We start from the raw sequence: 24,473 nt of genomic DNA, 5'->3' as shown, positions 1-24,473 counted from the left end.
ATGGAGGCTGGGTGCAGTGGCTCACGACTGTAACCCCTGCACTTTGGGAAGCTGATGTGAGAGAATCGCTTGAGCCCAGGAATTCGAGACCAGCCTAAGCAACATAGTGAGATCCCATCTCTTCAAAAAATAGAAAAAAATTAGCTTGGTGTGGTTGCGCATGCCAGCAGTCCCAGTTACTCAGGAGGTTGAGATTGGAGGAATTCTTGAGTGCAGGAAGTCAAGACTGGAGTGAGCTGTGATCGTGCCACTGAGTGACACATGCCATCAGCAAACGAAAAGATGAAAATCTCTGCACTTGTGAAACCTATATTCTGGTGCCAGAGTGAGACTCTAAAGAAAAAAGAAAATGGAAAGACAAACCACACTGGCTGAAAATATTCTCAGGGACTTGTATGAAAAACATAAAGATCTCCTACAAATCAATAACAAAAAGACAATTCGATTTAAAAATGGGCAAAAAGCTTGGACACTTCACAAAAGGGAATATACAAACGGCCAAACGGCATCCTAATCTGTGATCAATATCATTAGTTATCCAGAGAAATGCAAATTAAAGCCAAATAAGGTACTATTATATACCCACTAGAATGGCTAAAAGTAGAAAAACTATATCATGTTAGTGAAGACGTGCAGTAACTGTAACTCTCATACATTACTGGTGGCAGTATGAAATAGGATCACCACTTAGAAAAGTTTAAGTTAAATATACACATATCAAACAGCCCAGCCATTCCTCTCCCAGATAAATGAATACAAATATCCACAAAAACACTGGTACAAAAATGTTTACGGAAACTTTGTTTATAATAGCCCAAAGCTGAAAACAAAAATTCTATCAAGTTAACGGATAAACAAATCGTTGTACATTCGTACAATGGAATACTATTCCAGGAATAAAAATGAACTATTGATACCTACAATGACAAAAAAATTTTTCAAAAATCTATTGAGCAAAAGATGTTAGGCATCAAAGCACATACTACTTATTTATTTATTCATGTATTTATTTGTGTATTTATTTATTTATTTATGAGACAGGTTCTCACTCTGTTACCCAGGCCGGAGTGCAGTGGCACAATCACGGTTCACTATGGCCTCAAACTCCTGAGCCCAAGGAATCCTCCTGCCTCAGCATTCCAAGTAGCTGGGATTACAGCTACCATGCCTGGTTAATTTTTGTATTTTTTGTAGAGACAGGGTCTTGTTACGGTCTCAAACTCCTGGCCTCAAGTGATCCTCCCACCTTGGCCTCCCAAAGTGCTGGGATTACAGGTTGAGCCACCTCGACCAGCCTGATATCACTTATATGAAGTTCTAGAGCAGTCTATGGTAACAGAAATTAGACAACATGGCTGCCTCTGGGAGGACTGACTGCAAAACGGCACAGAGGGAACTTTCCCAGCTGATGGAAATTTTCCATTTCTTGACTAAAGTAGTGTTTATACAAATGTTTGCGTGTATCAAAATTCATCACATTTGACACTTAAAATCTGTGCATTTTAATGCTTTGTGACATTTCAATAAAGCTGAATTCAAAAAAAAACTATGATCCCTTGGAAATTTTTAAGTACATTAACTGTATCTCAAAAAATGATGCTCAATTCTTTTCCTTTGCCTCCTCAATACTTCCTTATGTCAGTCAGATTTCAATATGTGATTTAGGAGTCTCAGTTATGTAGTCATTAAATATCATTGCTTAAGTACTGCTCTTGGTTAAAGCGAACTCAAGGAACTTATTTCCCCGAAATAAAAGCATTACACTACAAATCAAAATCTAAAAGAATGTTCCCAGAATATGCAGGGACTACTGACCTTTTGTCTATTTGCTTTTTCTATTAATATACGGTTCTAAAATCAGCTTGTAAACTACAGCTCTCTACATCATTACTGAGAAATCAGAAGGAAATATTTTAGAAAAAGAGCTACCTTTTGTGAGAATTTTCTCAAGTTTCACTACTTGCTTTTTACATGTCCAACTAGAATGTGATTCATTTATTCATTCATTTATCCATTCAAGATAGAACTCCAGAAACACAAGAAGCTTAAGTTTTCCTTACCATTGTTCCTCTCCAATACAGCAGAGAATTACCTCTTGGCAAAAGACACAAAACAGTCACACAACACCATAAAGAATTAATGCATTTCTCTTCTAATGCATATTTTATTTAGGAACTCTATAGTATCCGGTTCAAATTCTAAAGGTCTGGCTACCAAGTGTTTGGCAAGCACAGAGTTCACCTACAAAATTGAGCAACTATAAGGGAAAAAAAAGTACTTAAATTTGGAGGTGTTTCATTTATTAAGAAGTAAAGCACTCACAATTGTTTGAATATCTGCCATACACTAAGTAGTACAGCAGGCATTTAAAAAATATATCATCCCATTTACTCCTTACAACTATCCAATGAAGAAGATTTAATTTCCCTCATTTTACAGGTTAGAAAAGGGAAGTTCTAAAGATGTATAATTTGTCCAGTCACACAGCTAGTAATGGATAATGCTGGAATTAAAATGTAAGAACACACAAATCCAGTATGTGCTGTTTCCACTACACTACAGTGGCTTTAACTGTGTGCATAAATAAAATGGATCTTTAGTGGGCAAAAAGAGGAAAAGAGGAGCTTCGTCAGGATCAGTAAACTCAAGGTCATAAAGTATTTAACACACAAAAAAAGCCACATTTTATACATTCTATAAAAACGCTTAGATCATTTTACTGCCAAAGGCCATAAAAAGAAAGATCCTCACACATAGAAACAATATTAATTAAATCTCAAGCTGAGTCACTTTCATGGTTAAGATGAGTTTGCTTTATTGAAACACCAGCGTCTGGCCTATCTTGCCATTTGTACAGTATTTATTTACTAACACAACACACAAATGTATTAAGTAGTGCAGGAGTGCTGGAGCCAAATTACTTGGACTCTAATCCCTGCTCTGTTACTTTCTTAAACAAGTCAGCCTATGTTTGTACATCACTTTCTTCCTCTATAAAAATGAACATAATGATGTCTCACAGGACTGTTGTGAAAATTAAATAATTTAACCCATGTCAAGGGCTTAGAATGCCTAGCACATAGTATATGCTCAATAAGTATCAATAAAAAATATATTCATAATCTACTATGTGCCCAAATCAGGAAACTCCCACAAAACAGTAATGTTCTATGCTACACATATCTAAATGTTTCATGATCTCCTTTGCCACCTGATTTTAAATTTTACTCTTTTCATCTCAAATCTCTTTGCATTTACTATCTGTGTGACTTTCAGCAGGTTACTTCACCTCTCTGAGCTGTTCTTTGTCTGTAAGATGAAGATAATACTTCCTACCTCATAGGGCTGTTGAGAGCACTAAATGAGATAATGCACAAAAGGCACTCAACAGTGCCTTACATTTAGCAAATGCTCAAAACATGTTGGTTACCACAATTATTATAATATAGACTTTGCCATCAAGTTGGTCATGATCCAATATAAGAAAATAAGCAAAATAATTACAAAATCAAGTTCATTGATTCTGTACTTAAATATTCATCCAATCGTCCCATCTGCCATTAATTAAGACAAATAATCTTTCTTTTTGGACTGTTAGGTAGCTCCCTACAATTTCTCCCACCTATACACACCTACTAATGAGATGTGTTAAATTTAAATCCAGTCCTCTCCTCTGTCCTGCCCAAATACTTTCAATGGCTCCCTATTAGTAAAGGATGAAGTCTGAACACTTAACTTAGAGCTGTGCTGTCCAATATGGGGGCCACTAGTCACATGTGATTACTTAAATTATGTTAAAGCACAGCAGACGTTTAGCTTCTCATAACACCCACTAACCTTTTGGGAGGCTTTAGAGAGGATAATGGAATTAAATGATCCATGCAATTTCCCCTAGTTCTTCAGAGACAGGGTTACAGCTAAGAATAGGGGGAATGCTTTATTTGCTCTATGCAATGATATTTGGATTACAGTATTCACTCAAGTTTTAAAACTATCAAATTTTAGATGCATATAAATATTTCAGTGATATGATGGGCAGTTCCTAACTTAAATATGAATTGAATTTTAAAAGTTCATTTAAGTCAGTTATATTTATATTTTCTAATATCCTACCAAAAGAAGATAAATTCCCCCCACAGAAACATTGTAAAAGTGACTAATCTTGCAGGTCAGCCCTCAAGTTTTTCTGATACAACCTAGCAACTATTTAAAATGTTTAATAAGTACAGGCCAGCCAGGCACAGTGTCTCAGGCCTGTAATCCCAACACTTTGGGAGGCCGAAGCAGGCGGATCACCTGAGATCAGGAGTTCAAGACCAGCCTGACCAACATGGAGAAACCCTATCTCTACTAAAAATACAAAATTAGGTGTGGTGGTGCATGCCTGTAATCCCAGCTACTCGGGAGGCTGAGGCAGGAGAATTGCTTGAACATGGGAGGTGGAGGTTTCAGTGAGCCGAGATTGTGCCATTGCACTCCAGCCTGGGCAACAAGAGTGAAACTCCATCTCAAAAAAAAAAAAAAAAAAAAAAAAAGGCCGGGTGTGGTGACTCACACCGGTGATCCCAGCACTTTGGGAGGCCAAGGTGGGCGGATCGCAAGGTCAGGATATCGAGACCATCCTGGCCAACATGGTGAAACCCTGTCTCTACTAAAAATACAAAAAATTAGCTGGATATGGTGGCACACGCCTGTAGTCCCAGCTACTCAGGAGGCTGAGGCAGGAGGATCACTTGAACCCGGGAAGTGGAGGTTGCAGTGAGCCAAGATCGCTCTACTGCACTCCAGCCTGGAGACAAAGCAAGACTCCGTCTCAAAAAAAAAAAAAAAGTACAGGCCAACCATGTACGAACTAGGGACCATGCTAGACCATGAATATAAAGACAAATAAAATAGAGTCTTGTCCTCAAAGTGCTCATTGTTCAAGAGAAAAGAGGTATAAACAAGTAAATGCAAAACAGCCTGTGAAGCAACAGTTGTGAAAAATACTGAAATAATACAAAGAAGGGAGTTATTGATTCTGTCAAGGGTTGGGAGGTAAATGTGTAGTCCCAAATGCTCAAAAAAGTTTTCAAAGAATCATAAACAGATACTCTCAGGGAGGGTCGGGGGAAGAGAGGAATCCAGACAGAGAGAAAACATCAAGATATGTTCAAAGATGTATAACATTTGGTATCATTCCAGTGTGGAAATGATAGGAAACAGTGGATAATCATATAGGATTATAAGACTGGAGAAGTCAGCATTTCCTAACCAAGTATTCATCCCAACACTTTTCACTTGGATGATAATAGATACAATTGGAAAAGTTTTTTAAAAAAGGGTGGTGGGGGTTGTGACACTAGAAACTACTGATCATCATTTCCTAGATCTGGTATTTCATTATGAGTAATTTCTGCAAAAACCTGATAATTTCCTCATAATAACACCATTACTACTAGAAAGATTTGCAGAAGAAAGAGCTATTTATTATTCTCAATCCCACTTGCAGATTCTCAATTAAAAGTATATCCAGATACAGACTGTGTTTATGCTACTAATCCCAAGATGTTATGTAATGGATACTGGCCTGTTCAATATAAACCTATTCCTTAGTACATGCCAACTTTCTGATATATGTATATTTCCCACAACAACTGAAAATACATACAATAAATTTGGGAACTTTCACATTTAAAAAGGTACAACTGGCTGGGCGCGGTGGCTCACACCTGTAATTCCAGCACTTTGGGAGGCCGAGGTGGGCAGATCACGAGGTCAGGAGATCAAGACCATCCTGGCTAACACTGTGAAACCTCGTTTCTACTAAAAATACAAAAAATTAGCCATGCGTGGTGGCAGGCACCTGTAGTCCCAGCTACTCGGGAGGCTGAGGCAGGAGAATGGTGTGAACCTGGGAGGCAGAGCTTGCAGTGAGCCGAGATCGCGCCACTGCACTCCAGCCTGGGCGACAGAGCGAGACTCCGTCTCAAAAAATAAAATAAAATTTAAAAAAATAATAAAATAAAAAGGTACAACTTCCAGATGGGCATGGTGGATCACGCCTGTAATCCCAGCACTTTGGGAGGCCAAGGTAGGTGGATCACCCGAGGTCAGGAGTTCGAGACCAGCCTGGCCAACATAATGAAAACCTGTCTCTACCAAAAATACAAAAATTAGCCAGGCGTGGTGGTGTGTGCCTGTAGTCCCAGCTACTCGGGAGGCTGAGGCAGGAGAATCACTTGAGCCCAGGAGGTGGAGGTTGCAGTGAGCCAAGATGGCACCACTGCACTCCAGCCTTGGCAACAGTGAGACTCTGTCTAAAAAAAAAAGCTACAATTCCCTTCGCTCTTTCTTTGGTTTTTTGTTCTTATGCACAATCTCAGCTCACTGTAAGCTCCGCCTCCCAGGTTCACGCCATTCTCCTGCCTCAGCCTCCTGAGTAGCTGGGACTACAGGTGCCCGACACCACGCCCGGCTAATCTTTTTTTGCATTTTTAGTAGAGACGGTGTTTCACCGTGTTAGCCAGGATGGTCTTGATCTCCTGACCCCATGATCTGCCCGCCTCAGCCTCCCAAAGTGCTGGGATTACAGGTGTGAGCCACCGTGCCCAGCTGTTCTTATCTTCTTAAACAGATGATGCAATAGTTATCTATTCCTGCATAACAAATTACCCTAAAATTTAGCAACTTAAACCAACAAACATTTATTATCTCACTGTTTCTTATGGTCAGAATTCAAGAGTGGCTCAGGTTGGTGCTTCTGGCTCAGGATTTCTCATGATCTAGTAATGAACACGCCAACTAAGGACACAGTCATACCAAAGCTTGACTGGGCTGAAGGAACCACTTAAAAGCTCACTTATATGGTAGTTCGCAAGAGCCTTCTATTCTTTACAAGATGGGCCTCTCCGTAGGGCTACTCATTACTGAACTTCTGGATTCCCCCGGAGTAAGCAATCAAAAAATAATAAAGAACAACTGAGGTGAAACAGTAGTGCCTTTCATAGCCTAATTTCGGAAATGACATACTATCACTTTTGCCAAATTCTACTGATCACACAGATCAACAATGGTACAATGTGGGAGGGGATTGTACACTAGAGTGTAAATACCAGGAGGTGGAATCTGAAGACTGGCTACCACAAATGACTAGTTCATTAAGTTTTAGTCTTTTTTATTTCTAACATATGTATTTAAATTTTCCTAAGTAATTCTGTAGCTACCAAGTTCTAAAATGTACTTTTATCATTCAATTTTTTAAAATTCCAATTTTTCCCCCATTTCAAGACAGTCTATTTCTTTTTCAAAACTGCCAGGTCACTTTTTTCATATTTCTATGATTCTAAGATTCTTAACATTTGACATCTTTGAAATTAAAATGCATCTCAAAATTGCCCTTAGAGAAGTAGCTGACATTTGCTCTTGCCTGTTCATGTGCAAACCTGGTAGTAGACTTCATATTGACATTCCTTCACTAGATTAACATGTATAGTTAGTACTACACATAAGTTTAACTACCATTCAAAATGTCTTCAAAAAATTATACTGTGATTAGGCAATAAAATGAAATTGTATACAAAGAAAGGCATTGAGAACAGAGCAACAGGATATAATTTGACATTAACGAAGCAAATATTCATTACCATAGGAACGATCACAATTGTATGTTTTCTGACGAAAAGCTTAGTGCTTTATAAACTTGAAAATGAGAGATACTCTCAAATAGATGAAAAGGAAATACACGTGTGAAAAGATTATCTATCATAAGCCAAACAATGCAAACGAAGACAAGAGAAACTGCCAAATCACTAGGAAAAGATGAGAGAAATTTCAAAACAATGAGAACCTGGTATGGTCGATTCATACATCAGGAAATAAGTTATAAATCTGCAGTTTAACTGCCAGCATTTTTCTAAATGTTACATAAAGTAATGGCATATCTTACAATCCATGTTTTCAGATTCCGTGATATATAGAATCTGTTCAACTTTTTTTCTGAGATAGCAACAACAGCTCACTGCAGCTTCAACATACTGGGTTCGAGTGATCCTCACACCTCAGTCTCCCAAGTGGCTGTGACTATAGGCATGCACCACCATGCCTGGCTAATTTTTGAATTTTTTTGTAGAGACAGGGCCTCACTATGTTGCGCAGTCTGGTCTCAAGTGATCCTTTCATCTCAGTCTCCCAAAGTGCTGGGACTACAGGTGTGAGCCACTGTACCTGGTATATTTATTTTATAATCTCTGCCTTCTAATATCAACATATGAAGTCTTTCTAGATCCATGTTTACTGTCTACTTCTGTTGGTTCTCACTCATGCACTTTCCCCTGAAGTCCTAGTGGAGGGAGGAGAGTTAAGTGTGTTTGCTTAGAATCTAGTTGATCCTTATGCCAAAGGTGTAAGCTTTGGGAATCAGAAGGGAAATTTTCTTAGATTTCTCATTCCGGTTAGTCCCTTGGCTTTACATTTGATATTTGTTATTATTATTGTAAATTGTTCTTTATTATTATTATTATTTGATCACTTACTCTGGGGGAATCTAGAAGTTCAGTACTATGGAGAGGTCCATCTTGAAAAGAACAGAAGCCTCTTCTAACTCCTACCCACTTACAAGGCCATGAAAACAAAACCTCAAGTTCACCAAGCAAAAGAGACTTTCATTTACCTAAGTTTCTGCTTTCATTAAGATTTGGTTTCATGATGCCTTACCATGTTGCCAGTTTTTCAATGCTTTTAAGATGTTTCTTAAATTTTATCCAGAATTTCTAGTAATTTTCAGAAGGATAAGTCTAAACAACCAAGTCTACCTTATTACCAGAAATGAAAATCTATACTTAAGGACCACTCTTCCTTTGTTCGGTCATGCCTTACGCTTGCCTGGAACATCTTCTGTAACTATTAAGCTACTATACATCCTTTAAAACCTTGATCGATGCTACCTTTTCCACTAAGCTATACCTGATGACTTCATCCCTCCATCTTGCTTTAGTTTACTTATTATCTGGACCTACAGTCTAAGTGGGAAACTGATTCTAGCTGGAAAAGCATGCCCTCAGATGAAGTCATAGTCAATTAAATAGATGAAGGCAAAAATTTTAATGAAAGGAAAACCCATCACATCCAAGAGAGGTTTGGAAGCCACTTTAACATAAACAAAAGTAGTAATATTGTAATAGAGGTGTATATATACAAAATAGGCTTAGAATACACCAATTCCTAGTGAGAAAGGTTTCAAATTTTACTTTTTGTATGTTTTTATTAGCTTTTTTTTTTTTTTAAACAGGGTCTCACTCTATTGCCCAGGCTGAAGTACAGTGGCAAAATCATGGCTCACTGCAGCCTCAACCACCTGGGCTTAAGTGATTCTCCCACTTCGGCCTCCTGAGTAGCTGGGACCACTGGCACATGCCATCATGCCCGGCTAATTTTTGTATTATCTGTAGAGGCAGGGTTTCATCATGTTGCCCCAGGCTAGAACTTCTTAAAAGTTTATGTAACTATCCATTCAGATAACTAATAAAGTTCCAGGTCTGAACAATATACTGTAGAAAAATCACAGTTAAAATCAGCAGAACTGGCCCACATCTGCAATGTTAGGTAAAATATGTCCTCTTGCATGAATTCTCTGTTTATCTTGGAGTTTCACACATGGTGGTCAGGTAAAGAAGCTTCTGATGCAGGCTGGGTGTGGGGGCTCACGCCTGTAATCCCAACACTTTGGGAAGCTGAGGCGGGCAGAGCACTTGAGGCCAGGAGTTTGAGACCAGCCTGGCCAACATGGTAAAACCTCATCTCTACTAAAAGTAAAAAAATTAGCCAGGCGTACAAAAATTAGCCACCCTATAATCACAGCTACTCAGGAGACTGAGGCACGAGACTCACTGGAACTCGGGAGGTGGAGGTTGTAGTGAGCTGAGATCGCACCATTGCACTCCAGCCTGAGCAGCAGAGCAAGACTCTGACTCAAAAGTTTCTGATGCAGGTGTTTCTGGGAAGTCAGTCGAGTTATCAAAAGGGCGCATTGTGGTCCAGGATATAGATGGTAGGGAAGGTTGTGCATGTGTGGGGACAGGGGGTATATGGGAATGCTCTATACTTTCTGCTCAATTTTTCTGGGAACCTAAAACTGCTCTAAAAATACAATTTATAAATTTTTAAAAAATTAACCAAATAAAAAAATAGGAAAATATAAAATTCAAGGGACATGTGCATACAGCAGGCACCCAATAAAAATGAGTCAAACGGGACTAAAGTTAATTCTTTAGGAAAGAAAAATATTATTACTATAAATGTATTAAATATATTAACATGTATATATTAATATATAGACATATTAATATAACATTGACACTTGTCAAATGGAGTTTAAAACATTCCATGAAACTTGAAATGATCTTCAAGTTTCATGTCAAGTTGAAGTTTTTCAAATTAAATATATTAATAATTTGTAGTAGTAAATGTAATTAATTTACACATCCATAAAGAACTAAAAGTCTCTGAATAATGAGATTTTCTGTAACTGACCTCCTGCATACCTGTATTTTTCAAATATTCTACAATTAAGTTATATATCTTAATTAAAAAATTAAAGCTCAGCATAAAAGTAAAATATTACTATTTTTTCTTAGAACATAAATCCAATCAAAAAGTCAGGCCAGGCACAGTGGCTCACACCTATAATTCCACCATTTTGGGAGGCCAAGGCATAAGGATTGCTTAGAACAGGAGTTCAAGACCAGCCTGGGCAACATAGCAAGACCCTGTCTCTTAAAAAAAAAAAAAAAATTGGGCCAGGCTCAGTGGCTCACACCTGTAATCCCAGCACTTTGGGAGGCTGAGGCGGGCAGCTCACTAGGTCAAGAGATCAAGACCTTCCTGGCCAATGTGGTGAAAAACCATCTCTACTAAAAATACAAAAATTAGCTGGGCGTGGTGGCACGTGCCTGTAGTCCACCTATTCGGGAGGCCGAGGCAGGAGAATTGCTTGAACCCCAGAGGCGGAGGCTGCAGTGAGCCAAGATCACGCCACTGCACTCCAGGCTGGTGACAGAGCGAGACTCCATTTAAAAAAAAACAAAATTGTTCAGAAAATAGCCAGGTGTGGTGGCACACACTTGTAGTCCTAGCTGCTTGGAAGGGTGAAATAGGAAGATCACTTGACCTCACGAGTCCAAGGTTATAGGGAGCTACTACGATTATGCCACTGTACTCCAGCCTGGGTGACAGAGCAATGCCCTGTGTCTTAAAACAGAAAGTCCATATATTTTTCATTTTTCTCCATAAAATAAAGTTCATTCACTAGAAAGGTTAAATTTTGTATTTTGAACAGACAAAAATCACTCAATAAAAAAGAGGTATAAATTCACCTCACAGTGGCATCATAAATTACACACCTTTCCTACCATTCAAATGTTCAGTGTCAGTAAAAATTATGTAGCAGTTAAATGCATCAAACAACATTTTTTTTTTTTTTACAGAGGTAAACTGTTTTGAAATGCTTGACTTTTGTGTGAAATGGGTATATCATTTAATCTTCTTTAAATCTGGGTAGATACCACTACCAGCCTGAAGGTAAGTCACAAAACATCAAGAAAAATGTTGATATCTCTTAGATATGGCTAAGAATAAGTTATTTTTTCATTTTTTAAGACAGCAGAGTCTGTATAAAATATATTTGAGTAGAGCTCATTTCCATTAATGAAAACAAAGTGGCACATTATAATGTAAATTCCATTATTTTAAATAAAAGCTGACAAAGGGATGAGGAAGCAAGTGTTACTAACCCTTGCCTGAATTCTGATACCTTCAAAGGATTTCAAATATGGCTATGGCACATTTCATAGTCAGTCTACATAGTTCCCTATATCTTAATAGATTTTGAATGACCAGGACAAAATTGTCACAAAAAAACTGAATTATATTTCCACAAAAGAAATCAAGAGTTGGGGGTGGAGGAGTTAAAAATAAGAAGAAGAAATCAAGGGTTTTTGTCAACAGCCAGGCTGAACGTATATTAAAACACTACAAGGCATTAAACTTTGACCTAGAAGCATTTTACTGTACGTCTTTAACAATGAAAGACTATTGAAAATTAAGTGGAACACCTGATTCCAAATGAACCTACTTAAAATGCATAATGAGGATTCTACTAAAGGAGAATATTTAGGCCAGAGGCAGTGGCTCACGCCTGTAATCCCAGCACTTTGGGAGGCTGAGGCAGGCAGATCACAAGGTCAAGAGATTGAGACCATCCTGGCCAACATGGTGAAACACTGTCTCTACTAAAAATACAAAAATTAGCTGGGCATGGTGGTGCACACCAGTAGTTCCAGACACTTGAGAGGCTGAGGCAGGAGAATTGCTTGAACCCGGGAGGTGGAGGTTGCAGTGAGCCGAGATCACACCACTGTACTCCAGCCTGGAGCCTGGAGACAGAGCAAGACAAAGACTGTCTCAAAAAAAAAAAAAAAATTAAAATGGCAACTACTGAATACCAATAATTAAAGCAAGTAATAACAGTGATTCTTTTCAATTATGTGAAGTCTTAAGAATATCATTTCTCTATAACATAATAGACTAATTATCCACATCTTAATGTATACACACATAAAACTATTCTTAGTAATTGTATAATATATTCTAAGAGGTGCAAACAGGTAATATGAGAAATATCAGCAGACCTAGAAAAAAATGAATAAGGTAATAAAATATCTAACATTATAAATTACACTGATCTATGATTTAAAGTGGTTATACACAAAAAAACAGACATAAATATACATGTCTCAGCCCCAAATTCTGAAGCTAACATAACAGGAAAACCTAATCTTTTTCCTGCTAAAATGAGGAGCAAGACAAGTATATCCCTTATTTCCATTACTATAGAATATTATGTAGGAGTTATAAGATAATATAACTAAACAAAAGAGAACTAGAAGCAGAAGAATTAGAAGGGGAGAGAAGTCCTCATTTTCTGTAGGGGACTTCCTAACACAGAAGGCAAGCTGCTGAGAGAGCTGCTCAGTCACAACGAAGTGTAGTCTCCAATGCCCACTTCAGATACAGCAAAAGGAAAGTGATGGGGAAAAAAAAAAGAACCTCCAAGAAAACACAGCCAAGAGCAAGAGAGAAGAGTAGCCAGGGCAGGTACTGACTCATATCATGGAACATTTCTTCCCTGAGGATAGAGAAACCAGGCAATATTTGCCCAACTGGATTTGCAGAGGACAGATACCAAGTGTCCTCTGAGTTCACAGACCATAATATCAAGAAAAACCACAACTGGATCTATATATACCACAGATCCCATGTTTCAAGACTGGTGTCATGATTGGATGAGAGTTTTGGAGTTCTTGAGATAGATATGAAGTACATTTTGCATATAGGAGAAATATGAATAATTGTGCCTAGAAAGAAGACTGCAGTAGATTGGATCTTTGGTCCCAATTCTTTACTTGCTTGTAACAAAACTTGCAACGTAATTTTGCAGAAAGGAAAAAAAAGCTGTAGCAAATGTAGAGCAATCAAAGTATTTCAGATATAATAATTGTTCAAGACTTGTTTCTAAAACTAAGGTCCGAGAATGCTCGGAGTTATCAGAAATATTTTCAGAGGTCTATAAGCTCCATATAGAAATTTTTAAAGTTTGCACTCCTGTTTTTATTAATTTTTAAATTACTTTAAGCATATTAGGGAAAACTACCTCATGACTAGTATTGCTACTCGATTTCAAAGGTCACATTTGGATTGCTACCAAGGGATCATCAGTGACAGTTCAATTTATAAAGCAGTATGTTTCAAATTACAGATCTCTGGATTTACAGACGGATTCTAAGGTATCTGAGAATTTTCAGATGTTCTACAGCAGTGCCACACAAAGTGTGGTACACAGACCAATAAAGGTCCTTGGCCAGGTTAGTACAAAGATAAAGAGGAAATATCTATCTACAAACTTTAGTAGCAGTTTGGTAGTAATTTTAAGTCTGTTGAATTTAATAATAAAAAATTAATAATATAAGGACTTGCATTTTTAACTTTTTCACTCTTTTCAGAACTGCTTTTGGAAAAGCCATCAATTTATTTATTTATTTATTTCAGACAGAGTCTCGCTCTGTTGCCCAGACTGGAGTACAGTGGTGCGATCTCGGCTCACTACAGTCTCCACCCCCCAGGTTCAAGCGATTCTCCTGCCTCAGCCTCCTGAGTAGCTGGGACCACAGGCCTGCACCACCATACGCGGCTAATTTTTGTATTTTTAGTAGAGACGGGTTTCACCATTTTGGCCAGGCTAGTCTCGAACTCCTGGCCTCAAGTGATCTGCCCACCTCAGGCCGCCAATAATATGTAAACTGTCAAATCCAATACATGCTCCATAATGCTTTTCCTTTTTTTTTTTTTTTTTTTGAGACAGAGTCTCACTCTATTGCCCAGGCTGGAGTGCAGTGGCACAAATTTGACCCACTGCAACCCCGGCCTCTTGGATTCAAGTGATTCTCTTGCCTCCTAAGTAGCTGTGATTCCAGGTGCATGCCACCCCATCCAGCTAACTTTTGTATTTTCAGTAGAGATGAGGTTACATCATGTTGGCCAGGCTGGTCTCAAACTCCTGACCTCAAATGATCCTCCCACCTTGGCCTCCCAAAGTGCTGGGATTACAGGTGTGAACCACCAGACGCGGACCGTAATACTTTTCTTGACTGCCATGTTGAATTTGACACCCCTGACTACTTTTTTCTTTTTTTCTTTTTTTTTTTTTTGTGTGAGAAAGAGTCTTACTCTGTCACCCAGGCTGGACTAGAGTGGCATGATCCCAGCTCACTGTAGACTGAAACTCCCGAGCTCAAGCAAATCTCCCACCCTGCCCTCCCAAAGAGCTAGAATTATAGGCATGAGCCACTGCACCCAGCCAATATCCCTGTACTTTCTGAGGCAACCCAGTCACTCCTGGCTCCTCTCTCATTTAAACTTACAAACTCTTCTTCCTCTGTCACCTATTTATTTATTTATTTAAATAACAGAGACGTGATCTCACTGTTTTGCCCAGACTGGTTCCAAAACTCTGTCTTCTTCTTAAATGACAATGTTCTTCAGGACTTCCTTTTACCTTCTTCTCTTCTTATTCTCATAATAACCCTCCAATAATTCCCAATATGAGAACTCTCAAATCTTTATTTCCAGCACAGACCTCTCTTCTGAACTCCACATATTGAGTATTTCTACCTGAATGTCCCACAAACATGGAAAAGTCAGCATGCTTACCTGAAAACCTAGTTAGTGATCTTGTCTAGCTAACTGTGCATGGGAAGACCACGGTTTTTTTTTTGTCCGAAACAAACAGAAAAAAAAAAAACCACACAAGAAATTATTTCAGACTCTTACACATCTGCACATTATACTCCACACTTACACTTAAGTACTATCAATTTCACCTTCTTCCAGGGAAATTTAAAGTTTGATGCTCAAAAGGAAAGAATTTAAAAAGTTAATGCATCTTAACAACGTTTTTCATTTCAGGTCCACTGATATAAACTATACATTTCTTGCTTTCATACCTAAATTCTGAAAATAAACATGTAAGTGGTAACTACTAGTACTAGGCTGTCAATGATTTTGTTTTCTTTTCTTTAGAGTCAAAGAACATTACCTTCCTTACATACAAAGCCGTTATTAAGCCATAGAAAATCAAGAGCCATTTTCACACTTTGCACATACCAGAGACTTATTAAATGTGGCTTAAATTATAAGGGTTGATATGTATTGGTCCATCTTACTAAAAACTTATTTAGGATTATAACCAAAATTGTACTAACAAGTTAATAATTTTCTCATTAAACAGATATTCACTAATTCCATTTTCCCAAATCTATGTATAAAAAGAGATACTTGCCTTTTAACTGAATAAAACACCTCTAAATTCTATTTTCTTTTTGAAACAAAACTTTTATTCTGAAAAGGAAGTTTACTCTGAGCTCACTGCAAAACTATCTATTTCAGTCATATTCCAGATTTAGCAGGACAAAGGGCAACAGCAGGAAATGGAGCATCATCAACATCCAAAATAAATTTGGTTTAGAGTAGGGAGGACCCTCAAATCATTATTCAAGATAATTAAGCACTATCCTTGAAAGCAAAAATAAGTACAGATTTAAAATCAGTTAAGACATTCTCGGTTAAGACATTAATGAATACAGCTTCATTACTACTGATAAAATAGTAAGAGAATATTGCCCTCTATTATTATATTAATACAAGGGCAAATGGAAGTAATCCTGATACACACATGTCCACACCCACACATCTGCAAAATACTTATAAAGATTACATTTTTCTCTCTCTTCCTCTTAAAATACATTTAAATAAAATCTCTTTTCTAAAAAATTTTGACAGATATGTAAAATAGTTATGTTTTTCCATTTGACAGATGAGAAAACTGAGATACAAAGAAACTAGGTTAACCTTTTAGGTCCTTAAGATCAGACACAGAATTGGGACTAAATATCACCTCTAATACTGCAGCTTCACAAAACTGTTCAGGGCAAAATTCAATCTCAATAAAATAAAATAAAATAAAAAAATTTTTAAAGCTAATGACAAAAATGAACCATGGTTTTCAATCTACACTGCCACATTTCAAAATGCTGTGCTTTTGAGTCACTTTGTATGTTTTTACTCAGTTAACGCATTTGATACTTTACACCAGACAGAACAAAAATAGCTTAATCTTATCTAAGACTTTGAGAGGCTCAGTTTCTTTCTTCTACATATTCTAGTGACCAACTAACTGCAGCACTCCCAAAAGGCTAAGTGTCTAATAGAAATACGTCCTTAAGTCTGTCCAAGGGTTGCAGTTGAGATAGGGAATTTATGATACATGTCTTTTTCTTTTTCTTTTTTTTTTTTGAAACAGTCTTGCTCTGTCGCCCAGGCTACAGTGTAGTGGCGAGATCTCAGGTCACTGCAACTTCTGCCTCCCGGATTCAAGCGATTCTTCTGCCTCAGCCTCCCAAGCAGGTGGGATTACAGGTGCCCGCCACCGTGCCTGGCTAATTTTTTTGTATTTTTAGTAAAGACGGGGTTTCACCATTTTGGCCACGCTGGTCTCAAACTCCTGACCTCATGATCCACCCACCTTGGTCTCCCAAAGTGCTGGGATTACAGGCGTGAGCCACTGTGCCCAGCCGATACATGTCTTTTTCTACACACATATATGAGTCTCAAAACTTTGTATATAATAATAAACAAAAATTGTTCTCAGCACCCCATCTCTCTTACTGTATGTTAAAAGTGAATTATCAAAAAATACAGTGAATAACATGGTGCCTACTACATATATATAAACTAATTTTTTTTTTTTTTAATGGGGTCTCACTCTGTCACCCAGGCTGGAGTGTAGTGGCACGATCTCAGCTCAATGCAACCTACACTTCCCGGGTTCAAGCAATTCTCCCACCTTATCTCCTGAGTAGCTGGGACCACAGGTGTGCACCATCATGCCTGGCTAATTTTTTTGTATTTTTGGTAGAGATGGGGTTTCACCATGTTGCCCAGGTTGGTCTCAAACTCCCAAGCTCAAGTGATCCACCTGCCTCAGCCTCCCAAAGTGTTGGGATTAGAGGCATGAGCCACCACACCTGCCCTGAAATCTTTAGACATTAAAAAAAATACTGGGCTGGGCGCAGTGGCTCACGCCTGTAATCCCAGCACTTTGGGAGGCTGAAGAGGGTGGATCGCCTGAGGTCAGGAGTTCAAGACCAGCCCGGCCAACATGGTGAAACCCCATCTCTATTAAAAACAGGAGTTCAAGACCACCCTGGCCAACATGGTGAAACCCCGTCACTACTAAAAATACAAAAATTTAGCTGGGCCTGGTGGCATGTGCCTGTAAATACCAGCTACTCGGGAGGCTGAGGGAGGCAGGAGAATAGCTTGCACCCAGAAGGCTGGAGGTTGTGGTGAGCTGAGATTGGGCCACTGCACTCCAGTTTGGGCCACAGAGTGAGACTCCGTCTCCAAAACAAACAAAAAACTGTATACTTAAGTACTAGTATTAAAATACTTCTATACTTAAGAAAAATACACTCAGACAAGAAGTAGTTAACTACTGAACTAAAATCCAGATACAAGATTAAACCTGTTCAAATTAATGTTTAACTTATAAGAGCTATAAGAAATGTGCTGTTAATCAAATCCTTGACCCTGGGTGGGGACAACCATTTGAAGGCAAGAAGAGTTCAGACTATATAATTTGGGGTTTTTCTTTTTTTTTTTTTTTGAGACAGAGTCTCACTCTGTCACCCAGGCTGGAAGGCAATGGCGTAATCTCGGCTCACTGCAACCTCTGTTTCCTAAATTCAAGCGATTCTCCTGCCTCAGCCTCCTGAGTAGCTGGGATTATAGGTGCATGCCACCATGCCCGGCTAATTTTTGTATTTTTAGTAGAGACGGGGTCTCACCATGCTGGCCAAGCTGGTTTCAAACTCCTGATCTCAAATGATCCATCCACCTCAGCCTTCCAGTGAGCCTTACAGACATGAGCCACTGCGCCTAGGTTCAGACTATACAACTTGAATTCATAGTCTTATACACTGGTGAAAGAATCTTTAGAAAGCAGGACTGTTGGGTGATTAGAAATCATCCTGCTTGTATTATGCAATAACAACATAAGGTTTACAAAGTAACCTATTAGGAAGAAGACACATGTTTCTAACAATTTAATTAAAGCCTATTCCTAGAAGGAGAAAGTGAAGTTAGACCTGAAAAGTTTGGTAAGAAACCAAATTGCACATCACAAAGAAATGGTAAGTATGTGAGGTGACAGATATGTTAATTAGCCTGATTTGATGATTCCACAATGTATCAAAACATTACATTGTACCCCATAAATTATTATCAATTAAAATTATTATCAATTAAAATTATTTATCAATTAAAATTATCAGATAAAATTATTATCAATTAAAAATAAAATCAAATAAATTGCCAAGTTTTATACTCAAATTCTTTCAAATATTGGGACTCCATCTGCTAAAAACTGAAACTGGTAATTTATTTTAATTCTACTTAAAGGACTTTAGTCACTAGTATTTAAGCTTACAATTGAACCCAGGCAGAAGACATATATATTCCATTAGCGTTCTTTTAGCATTGCTGTGACCAAGCAGTATTACCCAAGGGTTATTTCTGAGGTAGTACTACTACTAGACCTACTGAACTTTTGCAATGTTCAGGGACAACTTTAAAACCTGACAGAAACGCTGTGATGGTAGGTACCTTAATATTGACCTATTGTTAATACACTGTGGAATATCTGTGCCAAGGTTAGCACTGTGGCAAATGTGGAGGAGGTCTTAACCTTACTGCCCGGAAGCAGTCCTTCATAAATCTTCCAAGGTGTCTTCTTTAATCAGGTATGTATACAATGTTTTGTGTAGACATCAAACCAAGCAGGGCAACAAAACAGCAGACACTTTAATCATTAAAGATGGACTTTATACTCAAGAAAAACAATTGATCATCTTGGGAGGATGCTAGTAAATTAAGTCATTGTGAAAACTGACAAAGAGAATCAAACATATATGCCACCTGCCTTCCCTTTAAGGAACTGTAATCAAATGCTGATAGAGACAGTTCTCAATATAAATTATACAGTTTTGCAAAATCCTAATAAAATAACACATACAGGCAAAAATCACAGATGGCCGCTACACTAATAAATTATTCTAGCCCTCCACACCCAAAACAACCCAAATCAATCAGGCCTCTGTTCGGTCAGTTTCCAGATACCAGAAGAGAGGAACAATTAAATAAAATCAAGGGAATTCAATGAGCAAAACGTTCAAACTGTAGAAAACTCTAAGGTCAAAATCTGGTTTCTTCAACACATAAACAGCAAAGAATAAAAATATGGTGAAGGGGAGCCTATACATGAAAATGTTTAGCGGATATTTTCAACAAAATACATGTATACTTTGTTTTAAATACTGAGCCAAACAGTGGGAAAATACGAATATTAAGAAACTAGCAGGAAAGTAAGAACATTGATCACATATTTGATAATTTTAAAAATTGTGTCATGATTGTTTTTAAGAGGAGTTATTACACATATTTAAATATTTACAGATAAGATCATAAATTGTCTGGGATTTGCTTTAAAATAATTAGGAGATAGGGCAAATTGACAGTTATACATAAACTGTGACTGAACATGAGCTGGTAATAGTCAAAATTGGGTGACAGACACAAAAGAGTTCACTATAACATCTCTACTTGGTGCATGCTTGAGAATTTCCACAATAAAAGTTTTAAAAAGAAAGAACTAAAAAGTTCTACATAACCATCTACAGAATAAGAACAACAACAACAAAAAAAACTGCTTGTCCCTCAGAGGTAAAAACAAACAAAAACCTGAATACTGAGTTAGATAAGCATTCTCCCTGTATATACATACATGCACACATGCTTACTCAACAAATGAGAAAAACTGAGACCCAAAGAGGTAAGTCTTGTTCAAGGTTACAAAACAAAGCAGCAGCAGAGCCAAAACTAAACTACAATTTCAAGCTCACAAAGAGGTCTAAGAAGCTTTTGAAACTAAGTGGTAGAAAATATTTTCATAAGAAGATCTGAGTCCTCAAGTGGTCTGAAAGCTCATTAAAAGTGTGAAAAAAAAAAGCCTTAAAAGTTTGTCAGCTGGGAAAAAAAAAAGTCAGCTGGTTTGAGAGGCTAAATTCTAGAGTGAGAATAATAAGGCAAAAAGTATAGAGAACAACTGGGTACAGTATTTGGTAGTCATCCTCATTAGAAAGAAGACTTAAATCTATGAGGTATATTTGGTAGCTACCTGATTCAAGGTGTCTGCAGAAGAGAATGTTGTCTACCTTACAAAAAGCTTATCCGTTAACTGGTAAAATATAAAATCACGGTTTTAAATAAATATTCTTTCAAAACAAGTGAAAAAATTTTAAATCTTATTAAGCACACAAATTATTTAAATATTAAACCTAAAAATGAGATTTATATTCCTGTCCAAGAAGAGATAGGCTTCAAAATCTGACAGTGAGGGGCCTTCATTATTGAGGATTAACATTTCAAAGGAGAAGGGATGCATGTTTATATTAAAAGCCATTAAGAATAAAATTCAGTGTATGCCAATGAACTATACTATCTGTTTAATAAGCTTTAATATTAAATTTAATAGTAAATATACCTAAAAAGAATGTAACTTATTAATGAGACACGTAACCCCATTCACCAATATCATTTTGAAAACAGTAAAACCTAGTAAGTTTGATGTATTTTTAAATAAATCATTTTCAAACTACTAGGTATTCATACTAAAAATTAATTTTAATTTTTGGTTAACGTGTTAGTGACTATTTTCAAAAGTGGTGACTTGGATTCCTTTTTTATTGGAAGCGTCTATTTTTAAAAAGACATTTCTGGTATTAAATTATGCAAGACTAAAAGCTATTTTAAAAATTCATATTAAGCATTTCAAAGTGTATGTCCTTTAGCAATTATAATATATATCAAACCAGGAAGTCAAAGAAAATTCCAGTGTAATCTCTAAATTTAATATGACAGATAAATGAGACCACTGTTAAATAATAATCTGCCTTTTAAGGAGCATGAAAGGATAATGCAGAAACAGAAGCTGTGACTTGAGAATTTCACCACACATACTTAAATTAACTCAAATAGTACATTAGGGGTGTTTCTCTGACCCTTGCCAGTATCTTCAAAGTAATAATGTACCTCCTCACTTGAAAAACATGTTTTTAAGGAGTACTCTTCTCAATAACCTAAAATCAAAGCTATCAAGTAAAAATTCACATAAAGACAAGGAGGGGAAAGAACATTATTTCTGAGTGACAAAAATATTAAGGAGTAAAAATGGATAAAAGTATGCACTTGAGTCAGGTAGTACTGTGTTTCTCGGCTACTCAGTACTCCTGTAACCCTTGCATCAGTTTTCCCATCAGTAAAAGGGGATGATCACAATATTCACCTCACAGTATTGTAGTGAGAAGGAAATGAGACAATGCTCAAAGAGTGCTAACTTAGTGGCAGTCACACAGCACGCAGTTCAATCAATAACCTTGTGATGCAATTTCAAAGGTTCATTCCAAGAAAAATGCTTAATGCCCTTCTCATAAAAATGTCTCTATCCTACACTCACTTGTGGGAGAAAATGAAAAGCACAAACAAAAATAAAAATATTTTATTTTTCTCTTAAGGGCATAACTTTACTTATATAATTTTAGGATCATTTGGGGATAAGTATCAAATAAAAGCCGCACCCTACAGTTTTTAACAGTATGCCAATATTGTATGTGTGTTCAAACCTGAAAAAGAGGAAAACAGAAAATCCTTTAAATGCTTTTAAGTTTGGGGTTATTCATTATGACTAAATACACTATTATCTATTAAATAAAGTGTTACTACTGCCAGTCACAAATTTTATAATAAAGTATTTTAAAACATAAAAATAAAAAGGAAAGCAATTACCTTTGTACAATAAAGCATCCAAAGTTCAAAGAGCCTCTCTCTGGATGCCATTCTGGCTTTCACTCTGGCACTTTAAGTTTTCCTTAAAAAAATTATGTTCAAGACTACAGCATGTCCATTTTATTTTCCAAGTTTTTCAGCCGTTACAGTAAAGCTCATAGCAGTAAGGAAAGCAAAAAGAAGTGAAACAAATGGACTGTCCTCTGGTTAAAAACAAAAAGGCAATTTCAGCAGTCACTCCAATATATCTTCATCAGTGGTAGTTGGGCAATTAAATAAATCTGTGAAAGAGAAAAACATCCACAGGTTAGAAAAAGAGGCCATATTAAAAAATCTAGACTTATCAAAAACTAAAGATGTATCTTCTTCACTTCCCACAAACAACCCGCTATACTTTCACATGGACTGATTAGATTTCATAGAAACTTGTGTTTCAGGAAAACATCACAGCTAACACAGTATGTCCACCATAGAATCCTCTAGGGCAGACAGACTCCTAGAGATGGGTACATGTTCATAACCAAGAATGCGTCCAGTGAGAATAAGGAGCAAGACTCCCTTCCCACTCATACCTTTTGTACAGATACAAGGAAAAGGCCCACATCTCAGACATTTCAAATACATCAAAGCTCTCAGAATGTTCTTGTTCTGGTCTCCTCTTCAAAGTTGTTGGGGCCAGGCGCGGTGGCTCACGCCTGTAATCCCAGCACTTTGGGAGGCCCAAGTGCGTGAATCACCTGAGGTCAGGAGTTCGAGACCAGCCTGGCCAACACAGTGAACCCCTGTCTCTACTAAAGAAATACAAAAAATTAGCCGGGCGTGGTGGCGGGCACCTGTAATCCCAGCTACTCAGGAGGCTGAGGCAGGAGAATTGCTTGAACCTGGGAGGCAGAGGCTGCAGTGCGCCCAGATCACGCCACTGCACTCCAGTCTGGGCGACAGAGCAAGACTCCGTCTGGGGTGGGGTGGGGGTGGAGTAGTTGGGACTGTTTGCTGTGTTGCAGGGCAGGGCGTGGGGGCGGGGGAGGAATTCCCAGTTCGTTTGTTCTAACAATCCTCGGAGAGTGGAAGTCCACCCGCCCACCTGGCCTCTCCACCTTTCCATCCAAGAGAAGTGGGCACGCACACACCGGCGAGGAACTTCCCAAAGAAGCATCGAAGTGTTTGGGGGAATCTTTTAATTTCCTCCTCACATCCCAAGACAACCCAAACAGAGGCAAACTTAAGGTGTGCCGAGCTGCCAAGAGAAGCTCTAGAACTGAGGAATGCGGACTCGGAGTCTCCCGACCGCGATCCCAGCCTGCACTACAGTATCGAAACACTCCCTGACAGCCTAGCCCACTCACAGCCCCCCCTCACTCTGCAGCCCCTCCACCACCAAACACCGGGGCCCTCCCATTTCTTGCCATGCCGCCCCCTCTTCCCAATGGCCCGCTCCCCATCACCGCGCTCACATTGTGTGCCGCGCGGCAGCCGCCGCCCGGCCGCCGTCTAACTGCTTCCCTCGACCCCTTCCCAAGGCGAAGCCCCGTGTCACCCCACAGCCAGGCAGACGGGCGGGACATGGGGGCGGGGCGGGAGGCCGGGAGGAGCAAGGGGCGGGGCTTCCCCCTGGGCTAATCATTTCGGCCGCTGAGGATTTACCCAGCCCTCGAGCGGCAGCTGTTCAATGGTCGCGTAGGCTGGGGATGGGCGGGGTGACCTGAAGCCCCGCCCCAGCATACCTGCGCAGCCGCAGTCGACAGGCTCTGGCTGCCCATCCCTTGGCGGGCGCCGACCGCGGCACTGAAACGAGCCTTCCCTCAACTGGACATGGAGGAGGGCTGACGTGCTGACGTCTACGCCCGCCCCGCTTTTGCTGATGGCGTCATTTCCGTGAGTCATCTGAGGGCGTGAGACCCTACGGTGTTAAAGGGGATTTTGTTTCACTTATTTGTAGAACCGGGATTGGTTCTGGGAATTTAGAGTAATGTAAAAAGACA

At 38.5% G+C, this 24,473-nt stretch overlaps 1 protein-coding gene across 17 annotated transcripts in view; it reads right to left on the bottom strand.

Annotated features, from left to right (window-relative positions):
- The window catches only part of NBEAL1 (neurobeachin like 1), a 210,354-nt gene extending 186,229 nt beyond the window's left edge, over window positions 1-24,125 (bottom strand). For 10 of the 17 annotated variants that reach the window (XM_054680089.2, XM_009444030.5, XM_525997.8 and 7 more), the window contains exons 1-2: window positions 23,946-24,084; window positions 22,492-22,772 (exon numbers count right to left, since the gene is read on the bottom strand). In XM_054680089.2, coding sequence (XP_054536064.1) covers window positions 22,492-22,542 — 51 coding nt within the window. In that variant the 5' untranslated portion in view covers window positions 22,543-22,772; window positions 23,946-24,084. Of the gene's footprint in view, window positions 1-22,491; window positions 22,773-23,063; window positions 23,454-23,945 lie in introns of those variants that run through there. The other 7 variants (XM_063791573.1, XM_063791574.1, XM_063791575.1 and 4 more) reach the window with 3 other exon arrangements.
- Window positions 24,126-24,473: the final 348 nt, after the last annotated feature.

The sequence above is a fragment of the Pan troglodytes genome, chromosome 13 (assembly GCF_028858775.2).
Source record: "Pan troglodytes isolate AG18354 chromosome 13, NHGRI_mPanTro3-v2.0_pri, whole genome shotgun sequence".
Taxonomy (NCBI): domain Eukaryota; kingdom Metazoa; phylum Chordata; class Mammalia; order Primates; family Hominidae; genus Pan; species Pan troglodytes.
Note: the sequence above shows the minus strand (reverse complement) of the source record. Positions and strands in the feature narration are given on the sequence as shown.